The sequence below is a fragment of the Cryptomeria japonica genome, chromosome 2, assembly GCF_030272615.1.
Source record: "Cryptomeria japonica chromosome 2, Sugi_1.0, whole genome shotgun sequence".
NCBI lineage: Eukaryota > Viridiplantae > Streptophyta > Pinopsida > Cupressales > Cupressaceae > Cryptomeria > Cryptomeria japonica.
This window is the reverse complement of record NC_081406.1, coordinates 203,509,072-203,525,528: the sequence shown is the minus strand read 5'-3', so window position 1 is coordinate 203,525,528 and position 16,457 is coordinate 203,509,072. Positions and strand designations below refer to the sequence as shown.

At 37.2% G+C, this 16,457-nt stretch overlaps 1 protein-coding gene across 1 annotated transcript in view; it reads left to right on the top strand.

The window, feature by feature from the left end:
• Positions 1-15,433, top strand: part of LOC131859785 (uncharacterized) — a 30,997-nt gene extending 15,564 nt beyond the window's left edge. The window contains exons 2-3 of the mRNA XM_059213845.1: positions 14,508-14,857; positions 14,906-15,433. Coding sequence (XP_059069828.1) covers positions 14,508-14,857; positions 14,906-15,433 — 878 coding nt within the window. The remainder of the gene's footprint in view (positions 1-14,507; positions 14,858-14,905) is intronic.
• Positions 15,434-16,457: the final 1,024 nt, after the last annotated feature.

The window sequence follows — 16,457 nt, the reverse complement described above, 5'->3', positions numbered from 1 at the left end:
CAAATTTCCACATAATGGAGTAGAGATTACTATCCTTGGTGATGCCAACCCATTCGCCTTTTGCAACAATATAAGGCATCAACCGGATATCACAGTACATAGCAAAAGAGAAGCTACCACATCATCATCCTACATCTACCCAACTTCTCTCACTAGTACACCGATCCCTACACCCAAACAGGAGAAGCTAAAAATGAAAGTAAAGGATAAAGGCCCATGAGAGTATAATATTAGTTAACTTTTATGTGTTGGCCAACTACCCCTCTCACCTAGAACTCATGGAAAACCACAAATGTCACTCAAGCCACCTGTTGTAGCTAATACTAGTACACTTGATGGATTCATCCCTGGTAGATCACAAGAACAAGAAACTATTGATGAAGACTTGGCAGGATGGATCTACATAGACCCTTCCGATACAGATAGACAACAAATCAAGATACCCACAGAGAGGTATGGTAAAGGTTTTACCATGATGCAAAAGATGGGCTATGATGACCATTATGCATTGGGATCCCACAAACAAGGTGTACAAGAGGCATTACAATCCTTGTTACAACTAAGGGATAAAAGTGGACTCGGTTTCAACCTTGGTCTAGGAGGCTCTTCTAAGCTCAATATTACAAGCAAAGAAAAGTAGACAACTTCCAAATTCATCCCTTCTAGAAGTAGGATATTGTCCATTGTAGATCAACCTACAAGATCAAAAAATCTAAGTCATGAAAGCACTTCTCAGTTGAAGTCCACACATACAACAAATAAGAAAAAGAGTTATGTTGCATGACAACCCATCACTCCAAGGATAAAAATCTTGTCCACTTCTGACACCCAAGCAACATCAACAACCCCACCAGATAAAACCCCTACAGTAGCTGTCGACAAATCTTTCACACCTGCCGACATCCCTATAATATATAGTGACAAAGTTCTACCAAGTGATTATGAGATAGATTCACATGAATACGAATGGGGTTCTTTGGCTTCACATGAATCTGAAAATGATTCTCTTGATACTCTTGTAGACAAAGGCATTGCAGGAGAGGCATGGATCAAAACCTTTTGGGATTAAGATACTTAAGATACTTCAAGGACATATAGGTCACCCCTCGAGCCCGATTATGAAGAGGATAGTACCGATGATGACCTTGATTCCTCCATCCTAACCGTAACCGACGCATCCTATGAACTCAACCTTATTAATGAGGTAATGTCGATAATCCACCTTGAACTCATTAATTGGGATCAACTCGATCCTCCGTACCTTGACACCTTCCAAAACAATGAGGCGATCGTAGACTTTCTTGAATTACGAGATAACATACCAAGTGGTGATCACAAATTTGGGTATGCTATTGAAATTAGTAGCATGACTTTCAATAGCATGACTTACTTTGGAGAGAATGCAAAACCTTTCAGTCACAAAAATATTACAATAAAAAAAGGATTCTCAAGTGAAAACCACACTGTGGCACTTTTGGATCCCAAAACATTAAAAACAAAGGATGCAAACAAAGGTGAAAACCTCTCTGAGGTTCCTGAAGATGGAAGGTTTGACATTCTCCCCTTCAGCACTAATCAGGAGAGTTGTCCATTCTTATAGAAGAGACAAAGGAAGTCAATCTGGGGGTACCAAAAAATCCACACATAATACATCTAGAAAAATCATTGACTCCAGTCGAAGATCCTGATTTTATAGAGTTCCTTCAAAAGCGACAAATCAATTTTGTATAGTCCTATACAAACATTGCAAGACTAGATCCAAAGCTAGTAATGCATCATTTGACTGTAGCAGAAGGAGATAAACTAGTAAAACAAAATCTCAATAAGATGCATCCTTAGATTGCATTGTTAGTAAAAGAAAAACTCAAAAAGCTATTAGATGTGTGTTTCATAAGACTCATTGATTATGCAGAATGGATCTCCAACATTGTACTAGTGGCAAAACCAACTGGGGGCATCCGTATTTGTATGGATTTTAAAGATCTAAACAAAGTATGTCCTAAGGATGACTTCCCTCTTCCAAACATTGATATGATCGTGGACCTCACAACAGGACATGCAATGCTATCACTCATGGATGGCTTTTCAGGATACAACAAGATCAAGATCACCTTAGAGGATCAACACAAAACAACTTTTACATGCCCATGTGGTACATACTGTTGGAATGTGATGCCACTCGGTCTCAAGAATACAGGTGCCACATATCAACAGGAAATGACTACTATATTCCATGACATGATACATACACTAATGGAAGACTATGTGGACGATTTACTAGCTAAATAATTAACAAGAGAGGGTCACCTCACTGTGCTGGACAAAATTTTCACCAGACTAGAAAAATACAATGCCCGCCTCAATCCAAAGAAGTGTGTCTTTGGAGTGACTTCCGAGAAGCTCCTAGAATATATTGTTTCAAATAAAGGAATTGAGGTTGATCCCGCAAAGGTAAAAGCAATCATGAAAATGCCACCACTTAAGAACATTGGTCAGTTGAGGACATTACAAGGGAGGCTACAATCAGTGTGTCGGTTCATTGCACAGTTGGCCGAAAAATGTCATCCCTTCACACATCTGCTCCATAAGAATGTTTGTTTTAAATGGGAAGAGAATTGTCAGCAAGCATTCCATCAGCTTAAGGACTACTTGATGACGCCACCATTATTGACACCACCATCTCTAGATAGGCCTTTTTTACTATACATATCAACTACAACTACAACCTTAGGCATATTACTAGCACAACATAATGCAAAAGGCAAAGAATGTGCAGTATACTACATCTCCAGGACACTAGTAGGGTATGAAATCAATTATACCCTTATTGGACGAGCTTTCTTATTAGTGATTTTGGTAGCCACCAAACTGAGGCATTACATGTTGACACACAAGATACAACTCATTGCCAAGATAGATCCATTCAAGTACCTACTCAATAAAGCAACATTAATAGGCCATTTGGAAAAGTGGGTTATGCTCCTCAATGAATTTGACATAGAGTATGTGGATTGAAAAGAAATTAAAGGACATGTCATTGCAGATCAGTTGGCCGAAGTGCCACTCGTAGGAGACCATCCTCTTATTTCAAATTTTCTAGATCTGGAAATCTTCACGATTATGCCAGCACAACAATGGAAGCTATATTTTGATGGGTCATACACAAGACATGGTTCAAGTGCTGACATTATTTTTATTATACCTCAAGGGGATAGCATTCCAAAATCATACATACTAAATTGTCTTGCACAAACAACATAGTAGAGTATGAAACCTTGATCACATGACTAAGAATGGTCGTACAATAGAACTTAAAGGAGCTACAAGTATATGGTGATTCACAGCTGGTCATCTGACAGGTCAATGATGAATACCAAACTAAAGATGATAAGTTCATGCCTTACAAGAAAATGGTTGATAGCTTCAAATAATTATTCATAGCTATCACCTTTGAGTAGATTCCTCAAGATGCAGATGTAATGGCTACAATAGGCTCTCTCCCCGATCTTCCACATAACTCAACACACTATGAGTTCTTAGTCAAACAACTTTGGATCCCCGCTTATGATATCCTCAAATCTGAGATGGTATGTCAGCTTATCGGTCCTGATTCCCCATGGTATGGTGAATTTTATGCTTACCTACGTGACCAAATCCTTCCACCAAACCAATTGAACAATCAATGAAAAAACTTCATATGCCAATCCGTCTGCTACACTATCTTGCCGAAACCCTATACCGATGAAGTCTCAATGGTACTCTCCTCTGATGTTTAGAGTAAGGTGAGGTGACCACAACTTTAGAAGAAGTATATGAAGGTATCTATGGGGCTCATTCAAGTGGCCCTTCATTGGCTACAAAGATTATGAGGATAGGATACTATTGACCCTCAGTAGAAGAAGATTCCTATTACTTTGTCAGGAAATGAAAGAAGTGCCAAGTACATGGATATTTGATACACACCAATGCAAGAACTGCAACCCATCGCAACACCATGGCCCTTTTGTCAGTGGGGACTTGACCTTGTGGGTAAAATCCATCCATCTTTATCCAATGGTAACAACTTCATCATTACCACCACATAATACTTCACTAAGTGGATTGAATCCATTCCACTTACCCAAGTAACCGACAAGCAGATCGCTTCATTCATCTTAAACTATATCATTTTTTTGGTATGGTGTACCCATGTCCATCATCATAGATTAACAGGCTTCCTTTCAAAAATCAGGATGTTCGCGAACTCTGTGAGAAGTTTCATATCCCACACCTGTTTCTCCACCCCATATTACCCATAAGGAAGTGGTCAAGCAAATGCCTCAAACAAGAATATCCTGAGAATCTTAAAGAAGACAAACAATGATGTTGGTCGTGATTGGCACATTTGTCTGAATCCTACACTATGGTGATATCAAACTAGCATTCAAACCCCTACAAGCGTAATCCCATACTCACTTCTATATGGAGTAGAGGCCATCCTACCTATTGAGGTTGAATTACCCTCACTACGGGTTTCCTTGCACAATTTGATTATTGATGAAGAGTATCGAGTCTCCCATCTTTAGGACTTGGGACTACTTGATGAGAAGCGACAAGCTGCCTACAATCACCTAAAAACATATCGGCAGTGCATGAGAAAAAGATACAATCCTAGTGTTAGACCTCACACATTTGGGTAGGATATCTTGTCCTCAGAGATAATCCTTGCAATCAACCAAATAGAGAACATCGAGGCAAATTTGAATCCAATTGAGTGGGTCCATATGTCATCACTGTAGTCTTCGGGTCTGGGGCATATCAGTTGGAAACTTTATAAGGAGAACCACTGGCAGATCCAATCAACAACATGCATCTCACAAAGTTTCATACATAACCTGTGCAAAGCATTGGGCTCGAAAAATCTTAGAAAATACCAAAAACATTCAGAAAAAGTCCTGAAAAAAGTACAAAAAAAGAGAAAAAAATCTAGAAAATCGTAAAGAAAAATCATTCATCCAGGTAGTGAAAACCACTTCAGTGGCGCCTTGGATAAGTACGGTGGTGAAAACCTGGCAAACAATGCCATTTGCAAAGGCTATGGATCCATTGTCTTTTAGAATTATTGCAACCACATCCATTGCATCCACTCATACATCATATCTATCATGGGTTGTTATTGATCTGCAATCAGTGTTATTGATATGCAATCAGGGTTATTACCTCATGTATCTCACATCATGCTTTCACACTAACACCTAAATGGGGGAAAATTGTCTAACCTAATTATGGGAGTGGATTCTCAATATTGGTGATTTGTCGAGTTACTCATTCGAAAAATGTCCTGAAATAATCCAAAAAAATTCATAAAACATTCAAAAATACCAAAAAAATTCAAAAAATATCCTGAAATAATGTGGAAATAATCCAAAAACATTCATAAAACATTCAAAAATACCAAAAAAATTCAAAAAATGTCATGAAATAATCCAAAAACATTCAAAAAATGTCTTGAAATAATCCAAAAATATTCATAAAACATTTAAATCAAAACAAACATCCAAAAACATCCAAAAAACATCAAAATCAATCAAAACATTGCAATAGACTTGTTCATTGTACATAAACATCGAGCTAGACACAAACAACATTTGAACTTCCTAAAAGATGACCAACTATCAGACAAACAAGCAAACATATGAGCAACACATACACAAGACTGTCTTAAACAAGGTTGCATCTTTCCTTCAAAACAAGACATGGTGACATATCTCTTTGACAAGAAGATTTTGTTTGGCTGGTAGGAATTTGGTCAGATTATTGCTTTTTGTATCAGGTTCCTATGGTGCTCTAGGATATCCACAAGTGATTAGAGTGGCCAAGATGGTTCCTGATATCTTTTCTTTGTTTTCTATTTGTGGATTGTTCCAATGAAGTTCTGGGGCACATACTAATGGTGTCTACATGGGAAGTTCACTATGCTACGAGATCCTATGGAAAAATACAAGTCATGGATCACTATGCCTTATTGACTATGGTGTATACCTCGACCATGTGTATATGACCCAGAATGGAGGGGAACTTTTCTTGTATGCCAAGATCGGTACTACCACGCTCGATGAGGAAATAAAGCATTATGAATAGCCCATGGATCACCATTTCATCTCATCTATATATATTAAATTCCAGTACATATCACACATACATTTGTTCATTCACACATTGTAAATATTTCATGTGCATGCATACACAAGGAATAGGGTTGCTATGAGAAAGCTAAGTGTCAAGACCTATCTTTTCAAAACATGACCGAGTACAATGACTAGGTACTAGGTCTCCAAACCTTCTCTCTACAAATAACCCCCCTATCCTCCCCATCCAGATCATCCACATCACATACCCTATATCATGTTCCACAAGCTGATCAAGCCAAGAACATTATAGTCCATCTAACAGAAAGGGGTTACATAGCCTATGTCACCTTGGTCATCTTGTATGCAATACTGTGTCTACCTTTAAACCCAACTATTAATTGATCAACCAATCAAACACAATCACAACAGACAATTACATCAATTGTCTAAGTCTCAACAAGTATTTTGCTTCAGATACCTTGACTTCATTAGGCAATTACATCAATTGTCTAAGTCTCATCAGGTCAATTTGACTCACTTACTAAAACTTTATCATGTCCAAGCACCCATCTGACATCAACTATCACTCTTTGACTAAACTGAGGCAATTCAATTAATTGCACCAGACTGTCCAACCAATATTGATCAATTGTATAGCATCAATCAAATGCACCACACAACATTTACATAGTATCTCTTTCATGACCTAAGGGTACTCACCGACTCATCCTTCTCGCCCAAATATACACTGCCCAACCCTACCCCTGCTTCACCCCACTCATTGTAGTGGACCTCAGGAACTTCAGAGGCTCGTCATTTCTCCATTTTAATCCCGTTTTCTTCCATTCTTTCGCCATTTAATCCAATTTCTTCTTATCTATCATCCCCCACTTCTTTCTATTTTTTGAGATATTGCCGAATTTTTCACAATTTTTTGCCCATCTCTCGAGGGGGCATACCAACCCACAAACTAATATCCCTAGGGTATTTTTCCTCATGCCTATCAGTTTTTCTTTGAAATGACACAATAAACGACACTATCTCAAAGAGGGGAAAATGTAGACACATAAATTTGTCCACTAACTAAATGAATATTTAATATTTATTTAATGCACTAATATTCCTCTATTAATTCAATTTATATTTTACTTAATTCATCTCAGCCTATTCTTCTATTCTAGTAAAATAAATTTATTTAATTACTAACTATAGTCAAAATTATTAAATAAATTAATAAATTTATTTAATCCCCCTTTCCTCTTATTTAAATAAATTAAACATTTATTTAAAGACCCAAATCAAATTCATATTTAAATAAATCAATATTTATTTAAAACTCCCCATCCACTTGCATTCTCTGACAAATGCTAGTTGCACTCACTATTTTAATTAGATAAAATATTTAATCAAAAGAGCTATTATCCTAACCCACTTGCCAAACCCACTTGCATACTAACCTCCTTCTATATTCTTCTAAGCCCTTCTAAATTAGCCTAAACCCCCTTCTAATCACTTGCATAATCCTAATCCAAGATTAACCCCCAACCCATCATCTCAACCATTTAAGACTTACAAAGTCTTAATGACTTTGCTTCTTCAACACACAAAGCCACATGGGTTTTGTCCCTTTGGTCAAAGCTTAACCATGGGTAAACTTTGCACAAGAGTTTACCCTTGGATAATAACCTTACTCTTGGATAATGGCTTTATCCAATAACCCAACCCACATGAGGTTACCCTCATGTTTTTTCAGGCATGAAATGCTCCTTCCCTTTCCTCTCAAGCCATTTCATGTTGACACTTGTCATCATGGGATTGGGTTGAAAACCATCACATGGATCATCAATCATGCAATCTTATCCCTCCACAAACCAGACCAATCTTGACCATCCAATCTTATATTTTGTCTATAAATAGAGCCTCATTCCTCAAGCAATAGAGGAAGCATTAGAGAATTGTTACTATACTGGCATTAGCACAGATACCTAAGGTTTCTCATAGAAACACTATTTAAGCATTGGTATAGCATTAGTGTTTTATTTTCAACCATATTGAATCTCCATTCAACATCCATGGTTAGTGCTAAAAATTGAGAGCTACACTCGTTTGGATCTTGGAGAGGAGAGAAACAAGGGAGAGTTATCAAGCAACATGGGAGCATCTTAGGGGGTTTTCTTCCCTCTTTTCTTTTTTTTATGCTTCATTTGTGTGCTTACTCTCTTTTGATGTGTATCTTAGAGGTTTTTAGTTCATTTGTTTTAGTTTTGGTTGGAAACTAACATACTAGCATTTGAGCTTTTATCTTGTGACTATGTCCCCTTTTCCATACATCAATAACAAACATAAATTTCATTAATATTCTTATATTTGATCAGTTTACATCATTTTAAAATTTAATTTATAAGTGTCACTTTTATGCAGTTGAAGTTAAATAGTTTTAGTTGCATTGGCCACTTCCTTTATAAAAGTGTGACACAACATTGTGCTTTTACCCCAAAACTCCTTGGCTACCTCAAGTGACAACCTCATACTAAACTCCCCTTCTAGAGACCTTATCATTTCAAACATAAAGAAGTTAGTAACAATGCAATGATCTTTCCTTCTCCTCTTCAACTGCAACTGAGGATAGTGGTTGTTTATGTGTGTCCTTGGGTTAGCAAGGGACCCTTCTCTTCTCAACCCCAGGTAAATATCCTAGACTACAAGTAAACCGCATATGAAGTCATGTAGAGTTTGGGGTCTATCTTGACTTTCTGCAATTGCTTGGCCAAATTATCGCTTATCATTCTTCCACAATCTATAAAATGCGTTCTTGCAAGAATGGTTTTCAGAAACAACAACATCAATGGGTGGAATTATTTGGCATCTAGAAGTCATTCCACTCAGTTGAGAAGAGTGACATAGTCTTGTGCATGAACATGCAAGTATGCTTGATGGATGACTTTGATTAACCCAAGTTGACTTTGCTTCTTAGATTTTTCCATCAAGATTTTATTTTTGTATTCCATGGTGTCCTTTTCAGCTTTGTAGTACTGTTCTCCTTGCTCGATAATCACATGTGCATATGAATCATGCTTTTGTATATGAAATGTATCTTCGATGGTGTAAGGAGAAATGTCTAGAACAACATCCTTCAAAGGACTATATATACTCCTTTCATATGAATTGTAAATTGTGTTAGACAGTTCAAATAACCGAAAGACAACTGAGAGGGGGGGGGGGAGGTGAATCAGTTGTCACCAGATTACTGGAACCTTAAGTAATTTAAACTTTAATACCAGAACCCAAAAGATCAATATCAGAATTCTTAAACCAAATACTGAAATAGCAGATAAACCAATTAAGCATAAACAATAATCAGAGAATAAATACCATCCACATGACACCAAGATTTATACGTGGAAAACTTGGTAAAGGGAAAAACCACGGTGGGAAGCCTACCCACAGTCAGATAATACTTCTGCAGTAAGTATGTGAATTACAATTGAGGGGTTTGCAATGGCAAGAAGGCCAACAACCTAGAGCGCACAACTCATCACAAAAGGAGTCTCACCGACTACATAGAAATCCAAACTACAATCCAAAGAAATGAATGAACTGCAAAGATAACATCTCCTATGCCTGAATACAGTTTCGGTTGAACTCAATACCGGAGGACTAAATCCTCTTACATAAACCCAACTTGATCACAAATGATCAACCAAATCCTCTGCCTAAATGATTATTACATTATTCACTCCTTACATATCCATATCCCATACCATGATTCTCCTATATGATCTACAATGAGATCTTACATCATATATATACAAACTCTCGACCATAAACAATCAGGTCGACCACCTGACAATAAAACAATTACATAATTACAAAACATGTCGGCCTAAGACCAAACAAATAATATCCAACCCATAAGACATCCCGAAAACACATCGAGAGGTCCAATCCACACATTACATTAAGTTGGTCCATAACCTAGATACACTGGGACCTAATATAGGTCCGTACACGCCATAGCAAGAATCCCAATCAACTAAGTCTCGAACACGATCACCATCAACATCCTAAATCTTCACCAGAAGCCACACCAATACCACTTACGCATATAATCAAAGATCTTCATCAAAGCTCTGCTAGTGAAACCCTCGCCGAAACAACAAACCAAGCTTCCAAGCAAATAGGATAGTATCCAATCACCAGAACAAAACCAACTGACTGAACATGAATCTGAATAAGCCAATTCCATAACCCAAACATAACAGAGCATACTGGATCATACCGAATCTAAACCAACCAGAAACCAAACATCCTACCGGGACCAGAAGGGTGCCGGTAAAGCATCCCAAACAACTAGTGTTGACATCAATGACAAAACATCAATGCAACACATAATCAATTCCTCCAAATGGACAACAAATTGATGCACATGTCATAATAAAATTTGGAGATTGGAGTGCTAGTGGGAATCTTGTATCTTGAACTAATCTGGACTACATTAATGAGGTAGCCCAAGTGGTTCTTCCATATGACCTATCCATTCTCTACAAAAAATCATTAAGGTCAACATTGCCAATATTTGTATCTATAATTTCCCTATCTATGCAGTAAGTTACCATTGAATTTGTACTTCATCAGAACCACTGTTGGTTGTGACATCTCTAAATCTACAATCAAAATAACCTCTATAAGGAACCTTATTGAAAAAGACCAATAAAATTTGATGAGACACCTTATTGAAAACAACAAAACCTTAATAAACATTTTACAAACATCGGGGGTTGGGGGTAGTGGAATCCCCAATCCTTGCAAAATAAGATCCTACCACTCTTTCAGGGTTTAGAGATTCTATTATTTCAAATCCCCATTCATCTCTAAAAAAAAGAGAGCGGGGATTGGGGGTATCAATATCCTTGATCTTCTCTTAGTGCATGTTAATCAGGGGTTGGGGATAGTGACATCCCCGATCCCCACTTGCTCCCGACTCGCTCAATGTTTAGAGCTTGGGGTTCATTCCACTCTAGTCTCCTTGTTGGGAATTGGGTACAAAACAATCCCCGATCCCCAACAAGATCACACAAATAAGAACTACGGTCTCAAAATTAGTTGGGGATTCAAACTTTTGGATCACCGACTAGGGCATCCATTAAACCAATTAGTATGCAAAATAACTTCTAGAGTTGGTTTAATGGATGCCCTAGTCAGTGGATATGGCAATGTCTCTTAGAGAGACTCTCATGAAAAGGAATGAAGACCTTACAAAAGAACTTGTTGATGCTAATGAGAAGCTTGAAAAGTTTAACAAAAGTTTTACCATGCTTGATGAACAGATCCAATCTCAAAGGATGGACACTGATACAATTGGATTGGGTTACAATACATTTGAGAAAGGTGAGTCTTCTGGTACTAAGGACAACATGCATGAAGGTAAACCTGCTCCTAAGACTCATAAACCCATCGGTAATAAATCCTATAAGCTTGTTTGTTTCAATTGTCATAAGCCAGGACATACTGCTAATGTTTGTAGAAGCAGATCTGATGTTGGTAATGGTTATAGACCCAATGCTTATCAAGGATATAAGCCTAGAACCTTTAATGGTTATTGTTTCACTTGCAAAATGCTATTGAGTGCAGCTATGGAGCAAATAATCCTACTCCTCACATGAGTGAGAAGTCTTGTGGTGGTTGGCAAAGAACCTTTCATGACCAGAGAAGTCTTAACTGGCAAAGACCCTATGCTAACCGGTCTAGTCCCTATGAGATGGAAAAGAGGATGAATGTGGTTTACACAATTTGTCATAACTATGGTCATGTAGCTATGAACTGCAGAAGAAGGATTGGTACAGGCAATGCTAGACCTTGGAGAGCATCTGGTATGGCTTGTTATCATTTTCATAAACCGAGACATATTGCAAAGTTTTGCAGAGCAAAGGTGAATCAATTTGCTGATCGGAAAGGGAAGATAAAAGTTGATTTTGAGGAGACCAGAGTTGAAATGAACAAAATTTGGAAAAAGTAGGATAATGAGATAACTGAATTCAAACCATTTGAAATCCTATTTCTTCACCTAGTGTGGAGAACCCTTCACCAATAAATAGATTTCAGAACCCCCCGAAGTACTGTAAGGTATGTTAAATCTACATACTTTGATGTATTATGATATTGTAAAGAGATTTTGTGATCAAACCGGTAGGTTTGATGAGTTATGAGAATTGGTAGAGTGTTAAAAGATATTTTAGGGTTTTACCGGTAATGACATTTAATGCAGTAGGTAATAGGCAAATAAAAAGAACTTTTTGAATGTTATTTATCACATTGCATTATTGTGAGCACATGAAGAGAAAATAGAGCGGAGAAGAGTTTGTGTTCACTACATTGACAAAGATTTGAAGTGATCTAGTGTAATCGGGAATCGATGAGAAATATTTGATGGTGTTTGGAACCCTAGTGCAGAAGCGGTAAAAGGTATTTATTCAGAAATCTTGATTTCTGCTTATCTTTCTGAATCATTGAAGATGGACACCCCACATTTAGTTGATGTTACCAATAGACCACGTCCTGAATTTAAGAGGCATCCGTTTAAGTCTGAGGAAATTGATCCCACCAGATCTCTATCTGGAGTTCCTTATGGTGTCTTACATGTTGAAGATGTTAGATCTTTCTATCATTGCAAACTAGAGGATCTTGGTGTTGCTGCTATTTTTTATCAGTATAAAGCATTGTGTGATAAGAATGGTATTTTGAAGGATCGGTTCAAAAGGGTTACTAAGAAAGGGTTTCACCATGCCCTGAATTTCATTAATGATTTTGATGATGAACTTGTGAGATATGTGTTTAGTAGGATTCATGACCAGTTTATGTGGCTTGACTGACCACATCAAATTTCTAAGGAAGCTATTCATGTAGTCACCAGATTTTGTACCACCGGTGAGGTTCCGGTTTTGAGATCCATTCCTAAGAATGATGTAGAAAAGTTAACAGGATTTAAATGGGATGGAAGAGCAATGACAGTGAATAATATCAATGATTCGGCAGTAAAGTATGCTTCTATGGTGATCGATTACCAGATCTATTATTCTAGCAAGATGAATAGCATCCCTGCTATTGCTATTCACACTGCCCACCAGATGATCAAAGAAGATGTTGATTATGACTTGTTAGAGGCATTGAGGAGTCAACTTGTGATGAACCTGGAAGCCATAAAAAAGGATAAGAGGTTGAGGTTTAAATTTGGTCAATTAATTCTACGTCTATTCTTTTATTTTCAGAAATGTTTCCTCGGTATTGGTGATATCCAATGGATAGATGGCACTCCTACATTGATGTAGATGAAGTACAACATTGGAATGCTTGGTAATGATTTTGGCAAAATTTCATGGGGATATTTTAAGGACTTTCAGAAGAAAATGCATGCAAGGGAAAGGACACCGACAAAGGTTGTCAATCAGTATGAAAGCACAATTTGCTTTATGGTTGATACATATACTTGCATGATGGAGGTAGTTGTGCCTCAGACTACATGGGTTATGCCCATGGGATATGAAGTGGACAAAGATCTTTTGATTGCATATGCTGATCATTTGCTTGCCTAATCAGTAGATACAACAATAGAACAATTTGGCACTTACAAGGAGAAATCCCTTCAAGTGCACTCTAAACTTCAAAGACCGGTAATTGCAAAGAAAGTTAGAAAGGAAGTTGAAGCATTTGCAGAGCAAGTAGGATTCACAAAGGAAGGCATTGTTGAAGCAAGAGCAAAGCATGCTGCTCAATAGCCCGAAATATCAAGTGCACCAACCAATACCCCCACCGATGTAAAGACAAGAGCTAGAAAGGAGAAGGTTGTAGAGAAAGAAAATCCGATAGCTATTAAGAAGGAGAAACTAGTAGAAACAAAGAAGGAAAAAACTTCTAAGATTCAGTTTTGGAGGAAAGGTAAGATTGTTGAACCTCCTACTGCATCGGTTAAGACTGGTAAAAGGAAAAAGCAACAAGCACAAAAACTGGTAGATACTGATGAAGAAGTGACTGAGTCCGAAGGAGAAAAGAAATCCCTAAGGGACAGTGGAAAAAGGTCAAAGGGTCTTGGTACTTATATTATGAAATCTTTGCAGAAACCGATAACAAAGCTCACACCTCTTGAAAATTTAATGATAAACATTAAAGAGTATGGTTTATTGACTGGTGTGAAGAAACTGTATGATAAGTTTAATGAAGATGAATAAATACAGATAGAAGATGTGATTGTTTATATGATGAATAAATACAACAAGGCCCTAATTGAGTTGCAAGGGCAAATTCCAAATTCATTGTATAATATAATTGATGCTAGATGGTAGGCAACCATAAAAAAAGATAGGGAATTCATTTAATATGTTCTAAAAAACTTGCAACATGAAGCTACTAAGGAAGAGCTAGATGAAACTCTTGCTAAGGCAAAGTCATCTTTCAGGTTGAAGAAAAGGTTGACAAGAATGTTAATCAAAGAGACCCAATCAGTCCATGAGGAGACTGAACAAATCTTGAAGAAGGTATTGGGTTCGATTCAGGATGAAGAGGAAGAAGTTAAGGAAGTTGAACCAGGGAAGTTTGAGGCTGAAGATCTTCCTGATGGTTTTAAGATAATTGATTTTAAGCCTGATGAAATTGTGCTAGATAATCAACCAGTGTACACACAAACTGAACCTGAGATTATCCCTAATGATGATGATACCGGTAATAATAATGATGATGCTAATGCTACTAATAATGTAAATGTATAGGATATTGATACTCAAATGTTTGAGCAACACGAATAGGAACAGGGACAGGGAGAAAAGAAGAATGAAGAAGAAAATAAGGATGAGGAGCCATCGGTAGTAACTCAAACTGTTGATACACAAACCCCATCAATACAAGAAACTGCAAAGGATAAGGGAAGTGAAAAGAAAGAGGAGAAGAAGACAGTGAAGACAGAACCTAAAGTGACACCTTTGTCACTTGATTCTAAAAAGAAAATTGTGGATGAAGATGACGACAATGCAATAAGTATTCAAGGACCCATTAATATGGATATAATGAGCTCAACTGAGTTGATGGAGATTGCAACTGCCATGCAATCCCAGGCCAGGAAGAAGAGAATGAAAGAACAACAGAAGGAGGAAGAAACAATAAGAAGCACTGTTGAGATTTTGTCAAGTCTCCTACCAGGGACTGATACTGATAAATTTGTTATTCCTATTGACAAGCTTGGACAACATGTTAATGATGTCGAAGAACTGATGAAATCTTTTGAGGATGCAACTTATGTTAGCGTTGAGAAGGATTACAAGAAGAAGATAACATAGCACTTAATGACTAATATTGATAAAGGAAAAGTTGCTCTTACTGTCAATAAGGACTATTTGAACGAAGCACTTGAGACTGGAGGTAAACTACTCTCCGCTGTTGCCAAATTTTCATTATTTTGTGCTGATTTGAAGAAGGAGGAAGCCGAGCAAGAACTTGAAGTTCTTACTGAGTCATTCAAGCTCTTTAATGACTAAGGTATCAATTTTGGAAAATTGGTTGTTGAAATTCAACATAAGCTGAAAGCTTATGAGAATGCACATGTTAAGAGGATCAGATCACTGCAGAAATTACAGACACAACTGATATCGAAGGTGGAAGTCTTGCACAGAGCCTATAAAGAATCTGAAGCTATTCTTGCAACCCTAGAGATGAGTACCATAGATGCCATGGAGGAGTTTGCTGGACAAATCAATATACTTGTGGAGATTACCGACACTATTTTGGAAACCTGGCATAATGATCTGAACCAGTTGAAATCACATTTTAGTGATGCTTTTTCTAAGATTGCATTGTAAAAATATTTTGAACTCTTACATCTATATATATGCTATGCAATTTTGATATATTTTTGATGTAACCGTATGTATTTACTTTCCTTTGCCATTGCTGTCAAAGGGGGAGTAGTTGTAGAGTCAAAATTTTGATGTAATTATATTGGGGAGTAGTAGTATAAGTCTTAAATTTTTTTTTTCTAATATCATGTAATTGCTAAGGGGGAGTATATGTCATGGAGTCAATTTTTGTTTTGCACACTTAGTTACAAATTTTTTCCTAAGTGTTGCCATGAATGCCAAAGGGGGAGAATGTTGGCATTTGACTGAACCAATAAAGACTATTGGTGATATACAACCGTTAAATGATTGATTGGTGAATGTGATGAAGAGATTGAGATTCATGTTTGATGACTAAGTCTTGTGTTGTCATTGATGGGAACAATGTTTTTGTGGTCATCTAAGTCTTCGAAGCCAACTGATAAGGTCTAACCAGTACAGAAGTCAGTTTAGCAGAGAATCGGTAATT